The sequence below is a fragment of the Epinephelus fuscoguttatus genome, linkage group LG1, assembly GCF_011397635.1.
Source record: "Epinephelus fuscoguttatus linkage group LG1, E.fuscoguttatus.final_Chr_v1".
Classification (NCBI taxonomy): domain Eukaryota; kingdom Metazoa; phylum Chordata; class Actinopteri; order Perciformes; family Serranidae; genus Epinephelus; species Epinephelus fuscoguttatus.
Window position 1 is genome coordinate 22542882 of NC_064752.1, and position 19024 is coordinate 22561905.

The 19024-nt window shown below is 41.0% G+C and overlaps 1 protein-coding gene across 1 annotated transcript in view; it reads left to right on the forward strand.

The window, feature by feature from the left end:
* Positions 1 to 6428: 6428 nt before the first annotated feature.
* The window catches only part of LOC125900376 (kazrin-like), a 155130-nt gene continuing 142534 nt past the window's right edge, over positions 6429 to 19024 (forward strand). The window contains exons 1-2 of the mRNA XM_049595727.1: positions 6429 to 6943; positions 7078 to 7173. Of these exons, the coding sequence (XP_049451684.1) occupies positions 6730 to 6943; positions 7078 to 7173 (310 nt within the window). The 5' untranslated portion in view covers positions 6429 to 6729. The remainder of the gene's footprint in view (positions 6944 to 7077; positions 7174 to 19024) is intronic.

Genomic DNA, 19024 nt, shown 5'->3' on the forward strand with positions numbered 1-19024 from the left:
AGTCATACAGAACCTTAAATTCTTACCTCTGCTGTGAAGCTTCACTTTGTGTAGCTCGGCATGGAAGAGGGAGCAAATCGTGCAGGACTAGTTTTTGATTCCAGATATTTGCTTCCATAGATTTATAAGGATATCACATTCAGTGAGGGAGTTTATATTGGAGACATTAATGTGTCAGATATACCTTTAACCCTTTGAAACCTGGAGCGAAATCACTTTTCTTGTGCTGCTTTCAGACGCCTTTCTCAAGTATTTAAACCTTTGAAACCTGAGCAAATTGGTGAGATTTCTTTCAAAAACGTGAGAAAAAAGGCAATGAGCAACTTGGTAAGAAATGTCCCAAAAATGGCAAAAAATAATACATTGAAAGAAGAAGAAAAAAACAAGAAAAAAATGTGCTGATGATGATGATGATGATGATGATGATGATGATGATTATTATTATTATTGTTGTTATTATTATTATTATTATTACATATTTAAAATTATGGTGCAGAATTATTCAAAATTTTAAGCACTTTCTTGTTCATTTTCCTTTTTGTTACTTTCTTTTTCTTTTCTCTTTTAAAAAAATAATTTTCTTATTTTAAATTTTCTCTTTTTACCAATTCCTTGCAAACTTTTTGGGTCATGTCTTTCGTTGAGCATTGCCTAAAGAATTAGTCCAATTTTTAAGCCCTTTTTTCAGGTCATTTCCTTGTTTGTTTGTTTGTTTACTTTTTTTCTTCACTAATTTCCTGTTTTTAATTTCCTCTTTTAATTTCGTGTAGACTTTCTGGGTCATTTCTTCTTTTGTTGTGAATTGCCTTGGACCATGTTTTTGTGAGAAGTCAAAGCCAATTTCAAAGGGTTAAAGAACTTAATCATGTAAAACGTAACGTTTTCTGTGAATATGAGCCTGACTTGGCATTTATTTTTTAAGCACCATATTGTAGCTTCAAGAAATGCGTTGTCCCCCAAATGTAAGTGCATCAATTACTCACCCTGTTATGTTGAAATTTTGAAGAAAACTTTGTTCTCGCATGCCTCCATGGTGAATGAAGAATCTAAAAATTGATAAAAGTATTGATGAATTTAAGTCATGGGGCATTTTAAGGCTTTTAACAGCAAAACTATATCAAAACAACAGTTTACAAACTCTCACATAACTCGTGCGGTATAATCCAAGTCCCATTCATCCAGTCGTATGCACATTACTTCCCAAACAGACAACTGAAAATGAATCTTTGCTCTCTTCAAAGCCTGACTCCATTTACCTTGCTGAACACAGGAGCTGCTGATATACGGCTGCATCTCTTTGTGTTTTTGTGTGATTTTTGCTGAAACTTAAAACACTGATTAATCAAGAATTTTTTTTCTGGTTATGGATTCTTCGTTCACCATGGAGGCATGTGCGAAAAGGTTTTCTTCCGAGTTTAATGCAACATGTGATGAGTAATTGACATACAAATGGTCATTTTTGTCAGTAAAGTGGTACTTCAAGGGTCTCATCGCTTTATCTTGAGTTTCTTGTTTCCACTGACACAAATCGCAGTAGGCCCAATGTCACAAAGGTAATGATGTTTTGTGTGCATGCTTTTTGGGTACTGCTTATATATCAGTGAGCCCCCTTTAACGCCATGGCAGCAGCACATTAGTGTGTTTTTATTAAGAGGAAAAAGCACAACAAAAGAGTAACGACCACATAAAAATCATAATAAAATTATATCACATATAAAATCACATGAAATAGCATTACACATTTAGGTCTACATAAGAAATAAACTGGACATAAAAGAATACTGAACCCTAATTCTCCTCCACAAAGCAATGACGTTATTGTGTGGAAAATTAACTATCTCAGGATAAGTATCTGTATTAATAATTAAGTGCACACTTCTTAGCAGCTCTCAGCAACAGTAAACTTCTCCCAACTTTCACGGTGTTTGTTAGTATAATTTATGTTTGAAATAAATCCAAAGTAAGGTGTGAACCTTCTGAACTGATAAATATTCATGAGATGCACCCAGCAGCTTTAAAAATAAACCTTTTCTCTGACAAAATAATGAAGTTAATAATACAACTGTTTGTTTTTTGGAATATAACCCACTATAAAAAAAGAGGTTTATTAACCTGAATAGAAAAGAGGAGCATCTCAGAATCTGATGGTGCATCTGTCCCCCTGAATACCTTTCAAGGTCTCATCTGGCATGTGTGTGCATCTGCTGAGATTATTTTTGTCCAGACCCCATCCATCACACTCCCGTAACATTAATGAGCTATCAAGCCCACCGGACAGACGGTGTGTAACAGAAATGTGCCCCTGGCACTGGGAACAAACTCAGGGAGCTGGGATGTGTTGTGAACTGGATCTTCACATGAGGCTATCATGTTGATGGATGGGGTTATGAATTAAATGCAATCTGTATGTTGGATTTGATCCACAGGCCGGATTTTTCTTTATTCGGAGCGATGGAGCGACGTGTTTATTTGCCCCAGTGCCATGATGGTGTACTTTATGGCTGGATGTAGTTTATGGGTGTTCAGCTGTGTGGAGGGGTGGGCACTTGGAAGAGTGCTGCACCATACTCATGCTGTCAGGGTGAAATATCACTGCACTCTCTCTTGATTGCTGTGTACGGTGCTTCAGCCCTATTCATAAAAATGCAATTTCCATGCAGCTCTGTGCCCAGCTTGACGAAATAAACTACGACACACCAGAGAGGCAGATTTAAGGCGTGGAAGAGCGCCGAGGCTGCTTTAGGGGCTCGATGCTCAATTACCACATGCAGACGGTTGAGGACAAACATCCACTCCTGGGAAAAGACTCAACTTAGGGCTGGTAAGCACTAACTGAATCACAGAATATTTCAACACATAATAAGATATCAGTAACTGCATTTTGGAGATGACTTTTTTTAGTTTAACAAGATAACGCTGTTCTGTGAATACTTGTGTATTTCCAAATTTAGTGATTTAAAATTAGATAAACTGGATTATTATTATTTATCTGCTACTTAAAGAAGTGGAAAAATAACACCAGGGACCAGTCCAAACAAATTTAATCTGGATCAGAATGATCCAAAACACTAGATTTGATCACCCGGATCTAGATACAGTCTTCAGTATCACGAAAACTGGATAACCAGTGCTCTAAATGGGACTGTTAATCACAATGTAGGCTACTGGCTATGTAAAGAACAAGCCAGCGTGGGGTCACTAGAAGTTTTTTTTATTTGAAGAGACAGAAAACAGCATGGGGGATGCAATTATTAGAAACTACTACTTTTGACTGTCACTTTGGTAAAAATGATAAAATGATGAATGTTAGTTAAAATTAAGTGATTTTTGTTTGTCATTGACAGCTCTTTGGAGGATTTCTTCGTTAAGACAAAACCTTTTTTACTTTACTGAAAGACTTAATAGGTAGTGAAATGCCAACTTTATCTGCTTTAACACTAATGGTTAAACACATCAAGTGCAAAATATAAATAAATGAATACATAGTTGTCTAATTTAAAAGTCTTTTACATCGTGTTCCTGAAATCCACCCTGAATCCACCCTTCTCCTGGGGTTAGGATAATCCTGATTTTTTTGCTTCAAAGGTATCCCAGTCTTTCTGAAAAGTTTCGATCAAGATCCAAACCAAAACTGGATACATGATCTAATTTGACTTCATAATGTTTTTCTTCATTGGACAGCCTATTTTCAATATTCGATCCAATCTGATAGCTGAAATCCCTTCAGATTACGTATGAACATCTGGGCCAGGTTGAAGAGCAGTGTCTTGTTGCCCACTCAGGTTGAACATTTCAAGCCTGTTTCACTTCTGACCACACCTAGTATCACTTATAGGTGTGATGTGGTCTTTTGAACCTGTAACCACACCCAACAATGATGTCACCAGGTCCCGAAGTCAGGTGCTGGAAGTTAGCTTTATTTGTCCACCTCAAAATCTACCTCCCTCTCAGTATATCACCATTTTTTTGGCTGGTGAGTGAAGCAAATCTAGCAGCAACTCGCATATTTTATCATCATTTCGCTGGTGCTGATGTCCAGCCGTGCTTGAAATATACCTGTACTTGACTGCAGCAAGGTGAAAAGCAAAGACTAGATTTTCTGGGGGAGTTAAGTTACTCTCTAAGCTAAATAAAGCATCAAAAACCCACTGGCTCAGGGCGTCAGCTAGATCACCTGGTAGACAGGGTGTCCCATGTACAAAGGCAGTGTCCTTGCCGCAGCGGCTGTGAGTTCTATTCTGACCGATGGCCCTTTGCTGGATGTCATCTGTCACCCCCCCTCTCTCTCTTCTCCTTTCACTTTGAAGCTTTCCTGTCCAATAAGGTAAAATGCCAAAAATATAATCTAAAAAAACAAAACAACAGAAAACACTACTTTATCTGAACATGGCCTAGAAGTCATGCTAGCAGCTGTGTGAGGCTGTCCTCAGACACAGTGGTTTAAGCTAAATGCTAACAGTATGCCAACATGCTGATGTGAAGCAGGTGAAATGTATGTATGTAATTTGATTACATTGCGACTGTTATCCCTCAGGATATTTAGCATTGATACAATTTTATTTTATATTTTTATTTCCATTAGCTGTTAATCTGCTGTTGATCCTTGGGATAATTAATTAATCATTATGACGATAAAATGGTGTGTCTTCAATATGCTTGCTTTATTTTTCTCTACAGAACTCAGAGATACACTAATATAAAACAGAGTCAGTCCTCACACTAGAGAAGCTGGATCCAGCATTTTTTGGGTCATTTTTACCCATGTATTTAAATGATTAATTGATTTATCAAAGTTGCTGCAGTTTAATTTACAATAAATCAGCTACTCTTTTCAGCTCTAGTAAAAACACGGCATTCTTGAAAGCCTTAAAAACCTACACCTAGTATTTTCTTTTTCTTCCAACAAAAGAGCAGGTTGAATGTAAGGAATCTGGATCAGACCGGTTCGCTGGTTTGAACTATTCCGTTATTTGTCTTCTAGAGAAAGATAGCCGCCAGTGACAGGAGACAGAGTGGGAGGGAATGACAGCTGCTCATACATGACAATATACAGCCTCCAAAAAAAAAAAAAAACCCTTGCTCTGCCTAGACTTCCTGTTCAAAGAGAATGGCATTAAAACTGATGAAGACAGAGAGGAGATTTATTCTGCTGGGCATTAGTCTCTCAGACTTGAAAGTGAAGTTGCGTCTCGAGTCGTCTTCTTGTTTGTGAAACGCTGGCATTCAGTTTGACCTTAGCAGATTTTAGTTGTGTTTGTATGCAACATGCTGTTTGTTACATCTGACACTGTGATTTTGATTTAATTGCTACTTAACCCGCTCTGTAACAAACGTATTAACATCATAGTTGTTTCATTTTATGCTTAAACACATGGTTTTGATGCCTCGCCATTATCCTTTCACCTGTAGAACCACCTGCTTAAGTCAACCCGCTGCCTGAGCCTTCCTCCCAGCTCCCACTGTGGCCCATTGAGCGTCCTGCCATTTCCTTTCAAAACAGGAGGATGTGATGCGAGGATGTGAGTGCTGCGGTCAGGTCCCTGGTGAGCTCGCCTTGCAGAGCAGCGGTGTGAGAGATGGCTCCGTGACAATGGGCTTCCTGGCAAAGTTTTTCCTTTTTTTTTCCCTCGTTGCTCGAGAGGAAATCGGGTGTTTAACTCAGGTTTGCACACTGCAGAGCGGTTCGACAGTATGAGGATGGCTTCAGTGTGATAACATGTCGGAGCCTCAGAGTCCTGTGGTAGAGGTCTCCATGCCAACCGCTGCACAATGGGCACAATATAGCTAACTCTGCCTCCAAGGCCTGAAAGGGTATTTTAAGATCTCGCGCTCATTTGATCTCATGACACTGTTCATTTTTTACGACAACACCTTCATGTTAGCTGCAGTGTGTGGAGGGTGTTTTCACACACGCCAGTAAATCTCATTTTTTCACTGCTTCACCAGAGCTGTTGCACTACATAGCGAGGCAAGTAGGAGTTTATAGGAGTTATTTTTTCCAGTCGAGTATGAGCTAATTTTTATTTTATACTCAGCAGTTTTCTACAATTCCTTTTCAAGATGAAGCCTCTGGAAACCACCAGCTGTACCAGCCCTACTTTTCACTTTTTATTCAACCCCTCCACTTTCTCATCCTCCTTTTTTTCCTCTCCTCAGCACTGGGGGAAGATGAAGCACTCGAGTTTGCTAGAATCTGTTTCCCAGCAGCGGCCCGAGCATTAAGATGGATCGAGGGGATTTGCATGGGGTGGGGTGGAGAGAGTAAGAGATGTGAGAGAGAACAGGAGAGAGAGAGATGTTACTGCTGAGGCGCAGCAAATGAGGGCTGGTAGAGAGGGGAGGAGGGAGAGGGAGGAGAGAAAAGGGGGCATAGTCACACAGATCAGAAAACAACAGTCCCGTCCTGTGCCCAGGGGACAGACGCTGCTGTCTACTCACACTGAGAGTGAGCGGGGAGGAGGGAGGATTGACTTTTACCTGCTGTAGACGCGGCGCTCTCCCCTCGCCTCCCCTCTTCTTTGCTCTTCCCTTCAACCCAGCCTGTCTGGAGCCGCAGAGGACTGTCAGCCTGTACAGACGAAGCACAAGATCAGAGTGCTGGCAGAGCAACTGTGCCTACAGCTCTGCTACCTGCTCTACCACCCTGAATTACTCTCCCTCACACACGCACACCAAAATGCTCTCACAGGCACACATTCAGAGAACTTTCTCTTGCGCGCACACACTTACATGCTGACAAGCAGGCAGGCAGGCAGGCACACCCCCTCCCATTATCTGTGCGGCGAGCAATTCTGCTCATATTGGTGTGAGCAGCGAGGGGCTGTACTTCACTCCTCAGCAGCAGCAGCAGCAGCAACAGCAGCAGCAGCAGTAGCAGTAGCAGGACGGGTCCAGAGGAGAGCAGTCATCACCAGAGATCACACTCCAGCTTCTACAACTGAAGGCAAGCCCCCCCTTTCCTCCCTCTTCTCCCTCTTATTTTTCCCTCTCTTTTCCTCTCTCCTCTTTTTTACTGTCTTCATGTGACGCAGTGTTGCTGACCTTCCCTCATCCCCCTCCTCTTGTCTCTCTCCTCAGCGTGTGCCAACGGGATAACCATGGAGGACACCCTCACCTGCAGCCATGCCACCTTCTCCCAGGTGTTTGGACGCCAGGGACAGCTCATGCAAGCCAGTGAGTAGCCCCTCAATTACACCTCCTGCCTCCTGACAAATCATTAGCCAGCTGCACATCCCGCATGTCAGCGTAACTGATCTCCACCCTCAGCATTTCTTCCCGATCCCATGCTCAGTCTTATTACCATTTTAATTTAACTGATGCTAAGAGGCGCGACAACAAGGTTTTTAAGGTACAAAAAGATGACCGTGTCATAGCTTAAATCTTCCTGGGCTGCTGCTGTGACAAAGCAAAGAGTTTTTTTGGGGGGGGCGGGGGGCCTGGTTTATTTTTGGGAAGGATGATATGCGTGCTTATGTAAAGGGCAAAGAGAAATAATCATGTTTCGATTGTGATTGTGGTTGATGTTTCTGTTGTCTCTGCAAGTTCCTGAGGAGCTGGTTGGATGCCTTAACTTGTGTACTGTTGTGTTTTAGGGATGAGCTACAAAAGCATCTTTTTTCAGACAGTTTTCAGGTTGAACTTGGGGCTGTGGCTCAGCTGTGTTCGGGGTCGCAATCTGGCAAACGGGGCTGTTTATGGGGACCTCAGCTGTTTTGTGGACTAGTTATTGTTTTGTTGACAGAGCAGGTTGATAGCAAAGAACATTTCTGCATGTTTTCAGTAATTTGATTGAATTCTAAAGTCGCTGACAAAGACATTTTTCACTGTCAAGCATCGAACCAATGAAACAGACTCTAGCTGAAATATATTCATAATGCAGGTGCACAGTATTAGTCAGGTTGAGTCTGACAGGCAGAGACACTATCAGAGATGCTCTCAGAGCTCAGACTGATAGCTGAATTATTGAAAACTGAGCCTATCAAGATTTTCAGGGGCACAGGAACATTGAACACAACCTTGGAGTGCTGCAAATGCAGCATACTTCAAGTGATATCTTATTATGTAATGCACATGGTCAGAATACATATTTCCCTCAGGAGGAAAAAAAGAGCAGAGATTGACTTGCCTCCAGAATGAAAGTGTCCGCTGCATCCTCTCTCATCTGGTCTGGTATCTCTCCTCATGGAGTCGTGCTGTGAGAACTTAGTCGATGCCTTTGATGCCTCCGCTCGGCCATAAATGCAGAGTGATTCTTCACACAGTGTTATGATGGATAATGAGGAGAGCCCAGGGCAGACATCAAAATAAAGCTGCCTTTAGAGTTGCATCCCATACATTGACTTTGCCACATCAGTTTTAAGTTCCTGTGTTTCCCGTCATTACCACCCGGAGAGAGAAGTGTCTTGGTGGAGTTTCAAAGCGAGTGTCATTAACAGCAAACCCAGCTAAGACATCATTTTGTGAAGCTAATAATGGAAACACGTCAGTCATCTTCCTGAGCTGGAAGCATCAGACTTCTCTACACGTGTTTGTTAATAGGCGGTGTTGCAGGATTTCATCTGTTGGGATTTATTTCGCCTGTTTGATTCGTGGAGGTGTTTGAGAAGATAAACATGAAAATCCGACGCAGCTGTTCTTTGCTCCCTCTTTGCACAAGAGCACCCTTTTTTTTATTAATAATGCACTTTGTTTGAATGTATCAGTAGGCTTAATACTGTGTTGATAAGGGCATATTACTGTTAAAGGGTTGCAAGGCCCTGATGAATATTCTGCTTCATGCAGGCAGAACGCTGGAAGCATCTTTGCGAACTGAGTGCTTTTGGAGTGCTGTTGATCTGCTGTGTGTATCTCTGGTTTCATATATTTATTGCGAGCAGAGAGGGTGACCCTCTCAGGGTTTATGTGCAAATAATATGTACACACAAACACTGGAACATTCAATGCACGCTGTGAATACTCAAATGTATGCATACTTTTCCACATATACTGGCCTTGTGTTAATCTGTGTGCATGCCTTTGTCAGTGTACTGTTCTGTGTGTGTGACTGGGTCAGTTTATCTGGAGGACATCACTGTATAAAAGGGAGGTAAAACAAGATGAGGGTGTGGCAGCGCTGAAGATTTGTATCACATCGCATCACGGCTGACAGCTGAGCCCTTCTAACCTTCAAAATAAAAGTGTGAAAGTTTTAGAGATCTGAAGATGTATCAAAGTACACAGGGGAATAATTAGATTGTGAACAGCCCGAAGGAAAACTATAACTTCAAAATACACTCAGAGGCCAGTTTATTAGGTACACCAATCTAAAACTAATGCAGTCTTATACAGCAGACTTGCAATAGCTCCCTCGTGAAAGTTATAATGTTCAGATTTTCTTAAAACTGTTTTAGAGAGGTATTGATTTAACTGAATCACTTTGAAGGCCACAGTTTGTGGTGCTGTTGAATTGCATTGCATTGTACAGATGGGTTTTTCTATCATTTTGTCCGAGGCTAAATAACAGAAACATCTGGCTGTATAGTGCAGTGCAGTTTAACAGCAACTACATCTTCCAAAATATTATAGCGTTCAGTTTTTCCAGGTTGGTCCCACTTGTGTACAGGAGTGGGGATCATTGAGTAATTCGCGATACAATACTATCAGAAAATGTTGCCCACGGTAACGTTCATTATTTTTGCGATACTTGATGTCTATATTGATGTATATATTATATGTTTATTCATCGCTTTGTGGTGTCAGTTTCACAGAATTTGACAACTGAGATGAAATGGTGTACAAAAAATGTGTTTACTGACTTACAGCGGTGGCAGTGTTGGCTGTTTTGAACATGTGGCAGTACGTGTTGTGTTACCCATGTACTTTACTTTTACGAGACAGTTCCTGCAAATAGTGTACTTCTTATCAATTTTGTTTGTCCCGTCTGTGTTGTAAAAGCTGAAGTGGGCCCAGACTTTCTACTTGAACGATGCTTGGCGATGCTTCTCTTGTTTGTTTCTCCCTGCTGTCCGCCATTTTCCCCCTGTGAATTTCTGCTTCACCACAAGCTAGTTAACTTAAATTCACTTTACCCTCATTCATTTGATAAGCACCACCACAAGGAGTCATGAAGTAGTGACTCTGGAGAGTCAAATAGGCAGGGGAAAATATTGATACCTGGCGCCAGTGAATTGATAACGGCACACAAGACAAAGTAATATGATATATTCCCATATTGATATTTTGTCCCACCCCTACTGGTGTGTTGTATGTGAAGACATGTCTGGCTAGGTGAGACTAGGTGTTTACTGATGAGTAAAATAAGTTGTATTAAGTTAAATCAAGTGTTGCACAGCCTCCCAAATTCTGCTATCCACAACTAATATCTAAAATTGCAGTATCTGTTCATCCAACCCACTGAGTCTGTTTATTTTATCATGAAAGGCCACATGAAAGTGTGATGCGATGTGTGTACACTATCTGGCTCATGCAAATTCTGTTTGATTGGGCCACAATGAACGGGTTAGTTGTCAAAAAGGATGCACAAGCAAGAGGGGCAAATCCAACAGATATGCAAATCACAGTTCCAGTTAGGATGCTGTTGTGTTTTGATGCATCGAGATGAAATTGGGTTTTATTCCAAGTAACTGTCATTCTTTTACAGAAAAAAGAGGCAATCCTTGTGAGACGGTGAAGTCACGATGAGAAGAACAAGAGCTGTTAGTACACAAACGCCGCCGTGGCATCTTGAAATTATAGATGTGTTCTGTAATTTGCAGCCATTCAGAGATAAAACGTCCTCCTCCCTCAGTGCAGAGCGACAGAAGTGCCAAGACTAATACTTAATGTGGGCAACATAGATTAAGCAAAACTATAGAAAGACTGTCCTCTTATCCAAACGGCATATTTTCATTTGTGCATCTTTTCAACGACTCTAATTTAGCCCCAGGCAAATGGCAAGTGAGAAGTGAGAACTACATGCATTATTCACCACATCTTGAGTGTGTTTGTGTTGCTTCCTCATCGCTGGTTGAATTCCCTCGTCTTTATCTTTGCTTTTAGTTTTACCAACACTTTGTCCTACTTCTTGGCCTTAAACCGATTGCGGCAACAAAAAGTTCTTAATGGTTAACAGCTACATGGAAGGAAGGAGAGACCTTGTGTGTTCCATCACTGTGGTTGCACTAATCCCTGCACGTTCAGGCTCTGCTCCTTCTTGCCCAAATGACCGTGCCCTGACAGTGCAGCGGTTTCAGTCACCTTTCTGCTCCACTGGACCAAAATGATGCGAGGATCGGCACAGTGTAAGGGTGTCCGCAGTGTAGCCCAGGAGGTCCACAGAGGCCCATAACTCTGAATATCTTCATTCTCCCTCTGGTGTCGAGCCACCCTCACGTCTCTGCACAGAGGTCAAGGTGCTGGCGTATGGCCAGCGTTCTCGTCCCTATTAGACTCCAGGCCATCGAACCTAATAGTAATATAATTCAGCGAGAGAGAGGCTCTTTAAAGTGCTTCTTTAATTGAGTCATTTTCAGTGCAGGTGTGCACTGAATCTAATCCCATAAGAGCTAACAGAATTTTTGCCAGCTATAATAAACTTTCCTTCTCTTGGTAAAAGCCTGGGCAAATATATCAAATATGCACATAGTATTTGTGACCACTGCTGAATAAGTCCCTCACAATGGTTTATATATGCTTACTTACATTATTGATCTCAGTATCCCCAGCAGCACTGAAAATCACTTCATCAGAGTAGATGCAGGTCTAACTTAGATCTCTCCCTCTCTCTCCTAATCCCCATATTGGATTTAAGAACCCCAGTAGAGCTAAGAGTTGTGGACCTCGCCTGTCTGTCAGTGGGTATATCCCCGCTCACAGCGACAGCCTCAGGCCAGTCAGACATATTCGTTAATTCTACATAAGCTGCTTTAAATACCTGTTTACAGTTAAAGGCAAACAACATGCTGGTGAAATAAACATAGGAGCTGCGTTTAATGTATAGCAGTATGCTAAATGGTATTGAATTGCAGGGTGTAGAATTGCGTGCACTTAGTTGCATAGTTCTACGTGGCAGGAGATCACATGTATCTTCATTAGCACACTTTCCCTTAAGGTGATCAATAAACCGATGGGAGTTCACTGACTACATTAGTTCGGTGTTTTCTCTCCGAATCGATGTGTCTGCTCTTTGACAGGAGAGCAACGTCTCCTTGATTGACACAAGTCTCCTCACTGACTGTGGAAACACTGTTGAGGAGTTGTTGAGCCTCATGAACTCCTGAGCAGTTACTCTCTGCATGATGAGACACGTACACCGCTAGAGTAGTGTGATACAACATTTGCTGCATGATGGAGCTCCTAACAGACTCTGACTATGGGTTTTATGTTATGAAGCTTCCCTCTCAGTGAGGAAGGCAGCAACTCCCAAGACTGGACTGTTACCACATCCATCCTGTCTGATACATGTTCTATATTCTTGCTTTTTAAAGTTTTTCAGTTTTCCTTTTGGTATTTAATCAGTCAGTGAAGATGGATGGGGCACATGGAGGGAAGGTTGTCACCAGATGGAATCAAACCAGAGATGTTGTGATGTCATGGTACGTCTTAAACCATGAAGTCATATTTTAGTATGTTGCACTGATTCCCACAGCAGGGTCATTCCTGTGTTTCCCAGATTGATATGGCACATAATGGGAACGTGACAAAGGGTCCTATGTTCCCCAGTAGACTTGGGCACTATCAAGGTGTTACTGTATACTGGGGTATTGAGAAATCTCGAAGATACGATTTTCACAACCTTCAAAAATACAGATGCTCCTCTTTCTATTAAACTGATACAGAGATGCTGCTCAAAGGCAATGTAGTGCACAGCAGAGACCACTAGAGGTCAGTCTCTAGCAGAACAGGCAGCTGAGTTGTGACAGATAATGACTGCAAGTGGTGGGGATAATGTTACAGGAGTAGTAAGAAAAAGACAAATGCCTCTGTCCTTGTTTGGGTGTATTGCCACATGTAACATTATCTTGAGATGACTTCTTCCAACTACAAAAGCAGTTTATCAGCCACATGATTTTATTCAACACATCATCTCCGTTCAGCCCAACGATGTGTTGGTATTCACCGCAGCAGCAAGTATCATCGGGTCCTTGGCTCCTCATTTATGGGCCATAAGTATTTAAACCCAGTGTTGGAGCCATAATATAGTTTTTGTTTACTTTATCCTTATATATATATATATATATAGATAGAGATATATATATATATATATATATATAGATATACATATTCACATGCAATTATGAAACTGAACACAGGGTGGAGCAGTCATGTGTAAAGTGCATATAGGTAAGCTCCAGGTAATGGAAATCAGGTGTGTAGAACAGGGGGGAAACAGATTTTGACTGTGTCAAGTGTAGCAGCATGGAGAGTTCATAGGGTGCAGTTAATGAATGGAAACATACCTGTGATGGACACTGAACTGTTAATTGGAAACTTACCTGAGATGAATTATGGACATACAATGTTTTACCTGTGTGAAGATGAACACGTGTTAAAATAAATGGGTCACCACACTCAAAGAAATGAGACGAATTGGACATTGGTTTATTGTTGTTACCCAGAACACGCGTCCGAACAAGTTCTCCCCGTACGCCCTTCGGAGGCCTTAAATGTAACGTTTTTTAATTGAAAGACTCTACACCCAGCAAGACTGTCTAAGTAGGCTGACTGCGCATGAGAGACACAGTATTATAGGGTAGACAATGACATACATGCTACAATGACTTCCATCACCAGTGGCTTAGCGTTTACATCTTTTACACAAACACCATCATATACCATACTCCCTGGTTAAATGTGAGAAGGGTATGAATGAACGGATACCAACAAAGCCTATGCCCCTAGCTCTGTATAGCACATAATGGGAACCTGAAAAAGCTCTGTAGTCACTTAATATGACATGGGTTGGGTTAAGGGATTAAAATCAAGACTCTTGAGCGATAGGATATTACTGGCACAAGTGTTTGTCTTAACATAGTTGCTCTGTCTGACTGGTTAAGGTGAGACATCCATTATAACTGACTATTTCCTTTTTACAACAGGTTCGGAAAAAAAGACTTGGAAAGGGGGACCGAAACCTTCACATGCACCCTTATTCATCAGCTTTAATCTTTCAGTTATCTATTTGTCCAATGTGTCTTATGTATTGATATGCAGCACAAACCAAAGCTATATCAGGGATAGAGAGTGACAAGAAAGTGACACAAACACAGCAGGATTTGTGAGTGTGTGTTAACAGAATGTTGAACAGGGGTACATAGGACCCAGGAAACATAGACATGCTCCCCACACAGCATAAGAACAGATAACAAATGTGACAGGAGAGGTCAGGGAACCATTGTTCTACAGCAGTGCTTGCAGTTCTGTGAGGCTGTTCTTAGACACAGTGGTGCTTTGAGTTAAATGCTAACATCAGCATGCTAACATGGTTTTAGTGAAAAGGTTATCATGCTGATGTTTAGCAGGTTTGCAATGTTTACAGCATTCACTATCTTATTTTAATTCTAACTTTTGCTTATCAACACTAAACCCAAAGTACAGCTTGGGCTGATCGGAGCTCAAATTTTTTTGTACAACCCAGATACTCATCCGGTATCTTTTAAACAGTTACCTCACGGTTATGCTACCAACCCTTCCTCATCCCTGTACCTCTTAAAAATAATTTCTTTTGTGCGTCTTTCCTGAATCGATTTATATTCGGACTTTGCTTAAGTTCTGAATCCAAACCTTTGTCCACATTCACCCCACAAACTGAAATACACATACTCTTCTACACATACTCTTGTATATATACTTCACTCTTGTATGTTTCCCAAAAGTAAATTCTTGCTTTATACATTATTTGCACTGTCCTAAAGTCAAATGATCCATGACCAGCATTTGAAAACAGCGCCTAACTGTATTTGCTATTTCCTACATTGTTAACATGATCTATCATCACTTTTACGCTTATTTTACAGTTTCTAAATAGCCTAAACTTTGTTTATTCAGATTTAATGATAATTGGTTTGAAAATCCACCATTTTAATTTACTATTTTCTGTTGTTACCACTTCCAAAAGCTGCTGTAAATTGTCCCCAGAACAACAAATATTAGTAATCTGCCAATAGAACATATGTCAGTATTTTTTGATACTCTGTATATATCATTTGTGTACATAATTAACAATATGGGGCCTAAAACTGACCTCTGAGGGACCCCACAAGTAATGTCTATTCATGTTGTTTTAAGCTCACCTGTCTTTGCAAATTGTTGTTATTGTTCATTTGACAAAACAGTCTCACTCACAAAGCCCATTTAGTAGCTGTGCTAGAGCTTTGTTCCTCAGCAGGTGAGTCTGCCCATATTTTTGTCAATTACCGCTTCCAGGATGAGGAATGAACTTTCAATCTCACCGTAACGTATTTATTTATGTTTTATATTTCTGAACTCGGGGCACAACATAATGCTTCACTTTCTTTTGCAAAACTAATTTCGCCCTGACGGTTGCCGCATCCCTCCCTGTTCCACAAAAGGCAATTTGTTGCTGCAGCACACCACCAAACCTCGATGTGTTTATTGTGTCTCCTGGATTTATTGAAGACGAAGTGCTTTGCTGTTTCTAAGGCATTTCATACATTGCTGCATTGTTTCAAAGGGTTGTAGTAATTTCTCGCACTTTGGACTGTCGTGCCTCCTCTTTCTCTTAATCTCCCTCTCTTCCTCTCTCTATCTCTCTCTGGCACACACACTCATAGGAAAGTGAAGTTATTGCACAATTTTAAGTGGATGCACATAAGCTGAATACTGTGCGCTCAGCGAACACATCTCCCAGATTTAATAGTCACTCATCTCCACCACTTTAAAGCAGCTAAATTTGTCACTGCTCGATCTGCTGTGTGTACTGCTGAGCCGCCAGGAGAGTTTTGAAGGTATGAACAACAGCAGCGTTCACAGTGGGGCTAATCCTGCTCATCTTGGCGTCTGTATGTTCGCGGGTGTGTATCTGCGAGGTTTGTGTAATGAATGTGTGGTGTAAATAAAGTAAGTGTGGTTTAAGTTGGAGTGAATCTTCAACTTCCCCACGTCCCCGCCGTGTTTTCTGCGTCATTGAACCCTCTGCCTGAGTGTCTGCTGACTCTGCATATCTGCCTCACCGTGCCCGGTACTGCTGGTCTCTTTTTCCCTCTCTGCCCGCTGTAAACCCCTTAGTTACACTGTTCAGCCCTCTGCAGACACATGCCGAGCTGTTTCCCAAAACACCGGTGTTCATCTCACAATACAACACGCAGCAGACAGAGACAGAGCGTCGAGGAGGACAAGGAGGAGGAGAGGGAGGCTGGGACAAGATAACAGTCAACACACAAATTGAAAACTTTCAGAGAACTTACATTGGTAGAAAATAAATTTCAAAGTCTAATCTGAAAATCTGTCACCTTACTGCAGCTAACATAAGGTACCTGAGCCGAAAAGTGTTAAAGCTTTGTTATACAGCTCAGCATGACTGTAAATACTCTCCTATTCCATCAGACATCCCACATCTCATCCCTCACTGCACTACAGCACTGTGATGCAGAAAGCAATCCTAAGGAGAATCTGCCGTGCTCCGAGTCTGTATAAATTTGCATCAGTAGTTAGTGTGAGCGCTCCTGTGGTGATGAAATATAGCCTATTCTCCTCGGTGCTTCTCCTTAAAATGCAGGGCACGCCGCGCATGGATGGGAGTGACAGTGCACACTGTGTGTACGTCAATGTTACAATGAGAGAACGAGACTTTCAGTTGGATTGACTGCCTGTGTGTGACCAGAAAATATTAACAGCTATGGGAGCATTTATCTTCAGTTGAAATGGAGCCATTTGTTTTCATTAAAAATAGAAATATAGACCCTGTATATTTGGGATTCTTAAAGGTTATTTCAATAAATTATTGCTAAGAAAGAACAGCACACGTTTTGCCAGAGTACGTAAAGTTCTGTGACGTTTTGACAGTGTAAAAGCTAATGAGCAGAACTACGCTTGAACCTACGCACTATAAATCACATAAGCTTGCCAGATAAGAGGCTCGACTGTACGTGCTACCAATTTATACCACAAAGGGATGCATACACTTAATGCCAAGAGTTTCTTAAGATGTCTTCAGAGTGTATTTCAGAAAGGAGTTGAATTAAATTCAAGGCGCTTGATCGCAAGGGCATAGATTCAACCAGAGCTCACGATAAACAACTCTGCATAAGAAAAGGCTTATTGTGAAATACACTGAAGGGACTCCATCATTCTATAGAAATGAATTTACACTGATGTTGTGAACTGAGTGCCTTTATGTCCATGAACCAACCAGGCAACCACCACAGTGTTATCAGGCTCAGTGAATGCTTTGTGCTCATGCCCCGTGGTAATACGGCTTAACGCGGGTGTCGAGTCACTAGTTTGTCATATTACATTACATTAGCTGCTAGTTTTGTTTAAGGATTTGTTACTGAAACCAAACTCACTGGAGCCAACACCTCACTGAGGTCCAATGTCAAATGCTTAATGCTCTTATGAATGTCTCTGGTGAATTTTACATAAGTCTGCAGCGCTGTGAGGATGACTCTTTCAGCGTGTTGAGTACCATCTCAGACTGATGTTAAGCATTCAGAAGCACTGGTGTGAATGACAGACCATACTCATCATAACCTCTTAATGCCTTGCAGCACTCGCAGTCTTCACGTTTGCTCTTATAACCACCAGAATACACTTGGAGTAGGGGTGTTGTGATATATCCGTATTGACTATAACCTTGATATTTAAAGATATATGTATATTGATGTGTTAATAATATGCATGGTAATATTGTGTAAATACTCAAGGGCCTCTTCAATCATTTCTATTTCTTTCCATTCTTGCTTTGTCTCCCTCATCCCAATGCCATCTAATTGCCTTTTCACCATCCTTTAGTGCTCTTTCTGTATGGTTTGTACAGCTATAGTTACAGACTCTTTCACCACTTCCCTTTATTTGACATTTGAGTGCAATTCATTGCCAAAAAAAAAAGAGACAAAACACACAATAAATGCAGTTAAAGATCAATCCAACTGCTCATTATTATTATTTAAAGTTTTTTTATTTGTATTTTTTCACATTTTCTACAGATATTAAGATTATATGTTTATTGTGAACTCTCTTGGCCGTTATGATCATGTAGTGAAAATCTGATCTTGTGCCAGCCCTAACTTGCAGGACAAAAACACTCTCCACTTACCAACTTAAACACACACTTTAGTGCAGATCCGATGCCTTCCTCATTACCAGGAATATGAAGTGCGGTAAAGCCTCAGGACCGGCTAATTTGACTTCAGTTTTTGAATATAAAAAATATAAAGCCAGTCTACACAGGCCACACTGAAAACATCATGCAAAAATATGCCAATGGAGAAAGACCTAACACATTGGGGTAAAAAAAATAGATAAACATCTCATGGAAATTCATAAGTAATTAGCTCTGGCAATAAGCATCTTGATAAATAAGATATTAGAAGCTATCCCACCTCTGTTTCCAAAGTGCCTGTGCATCAGTCCAAAAAAGAGCTTAGCATTAAGCTTTGTATTAAGCTCATGCTTACTCCTACACAGGCCCGCCTACAGTAATGGCTGTCTCTGAATAAGTCCAGTGAATGGGACTTCTTTAAATATGTTTTACTTACAGTACAGGCCAAAAGTTTGGACACACCTTCTCATTCAATGCGTTTTCTTTATTTTCATGACTATTTACATTGTAGATTCTCACTGAAGGCATCAAAACTATGAATGAACACATGTGGAGTTATGTACTTAACAAAAAAAGGTGAAATAACTGAAAACATGTTTTATATTCTAGTTTCTTCAAAATAGCCACCCTTTGCTCTGATTACTGCTTTGCACACTCTTGGCATTCTCTCCATGAGCTTCAAGAGGTGGTCACCTGAAATGGTTTTCCAACAGTCTTGAAGGAGTTCCCAGAGGTGTTTAGCACTTGTTGGCCCCTTTGCCTTCA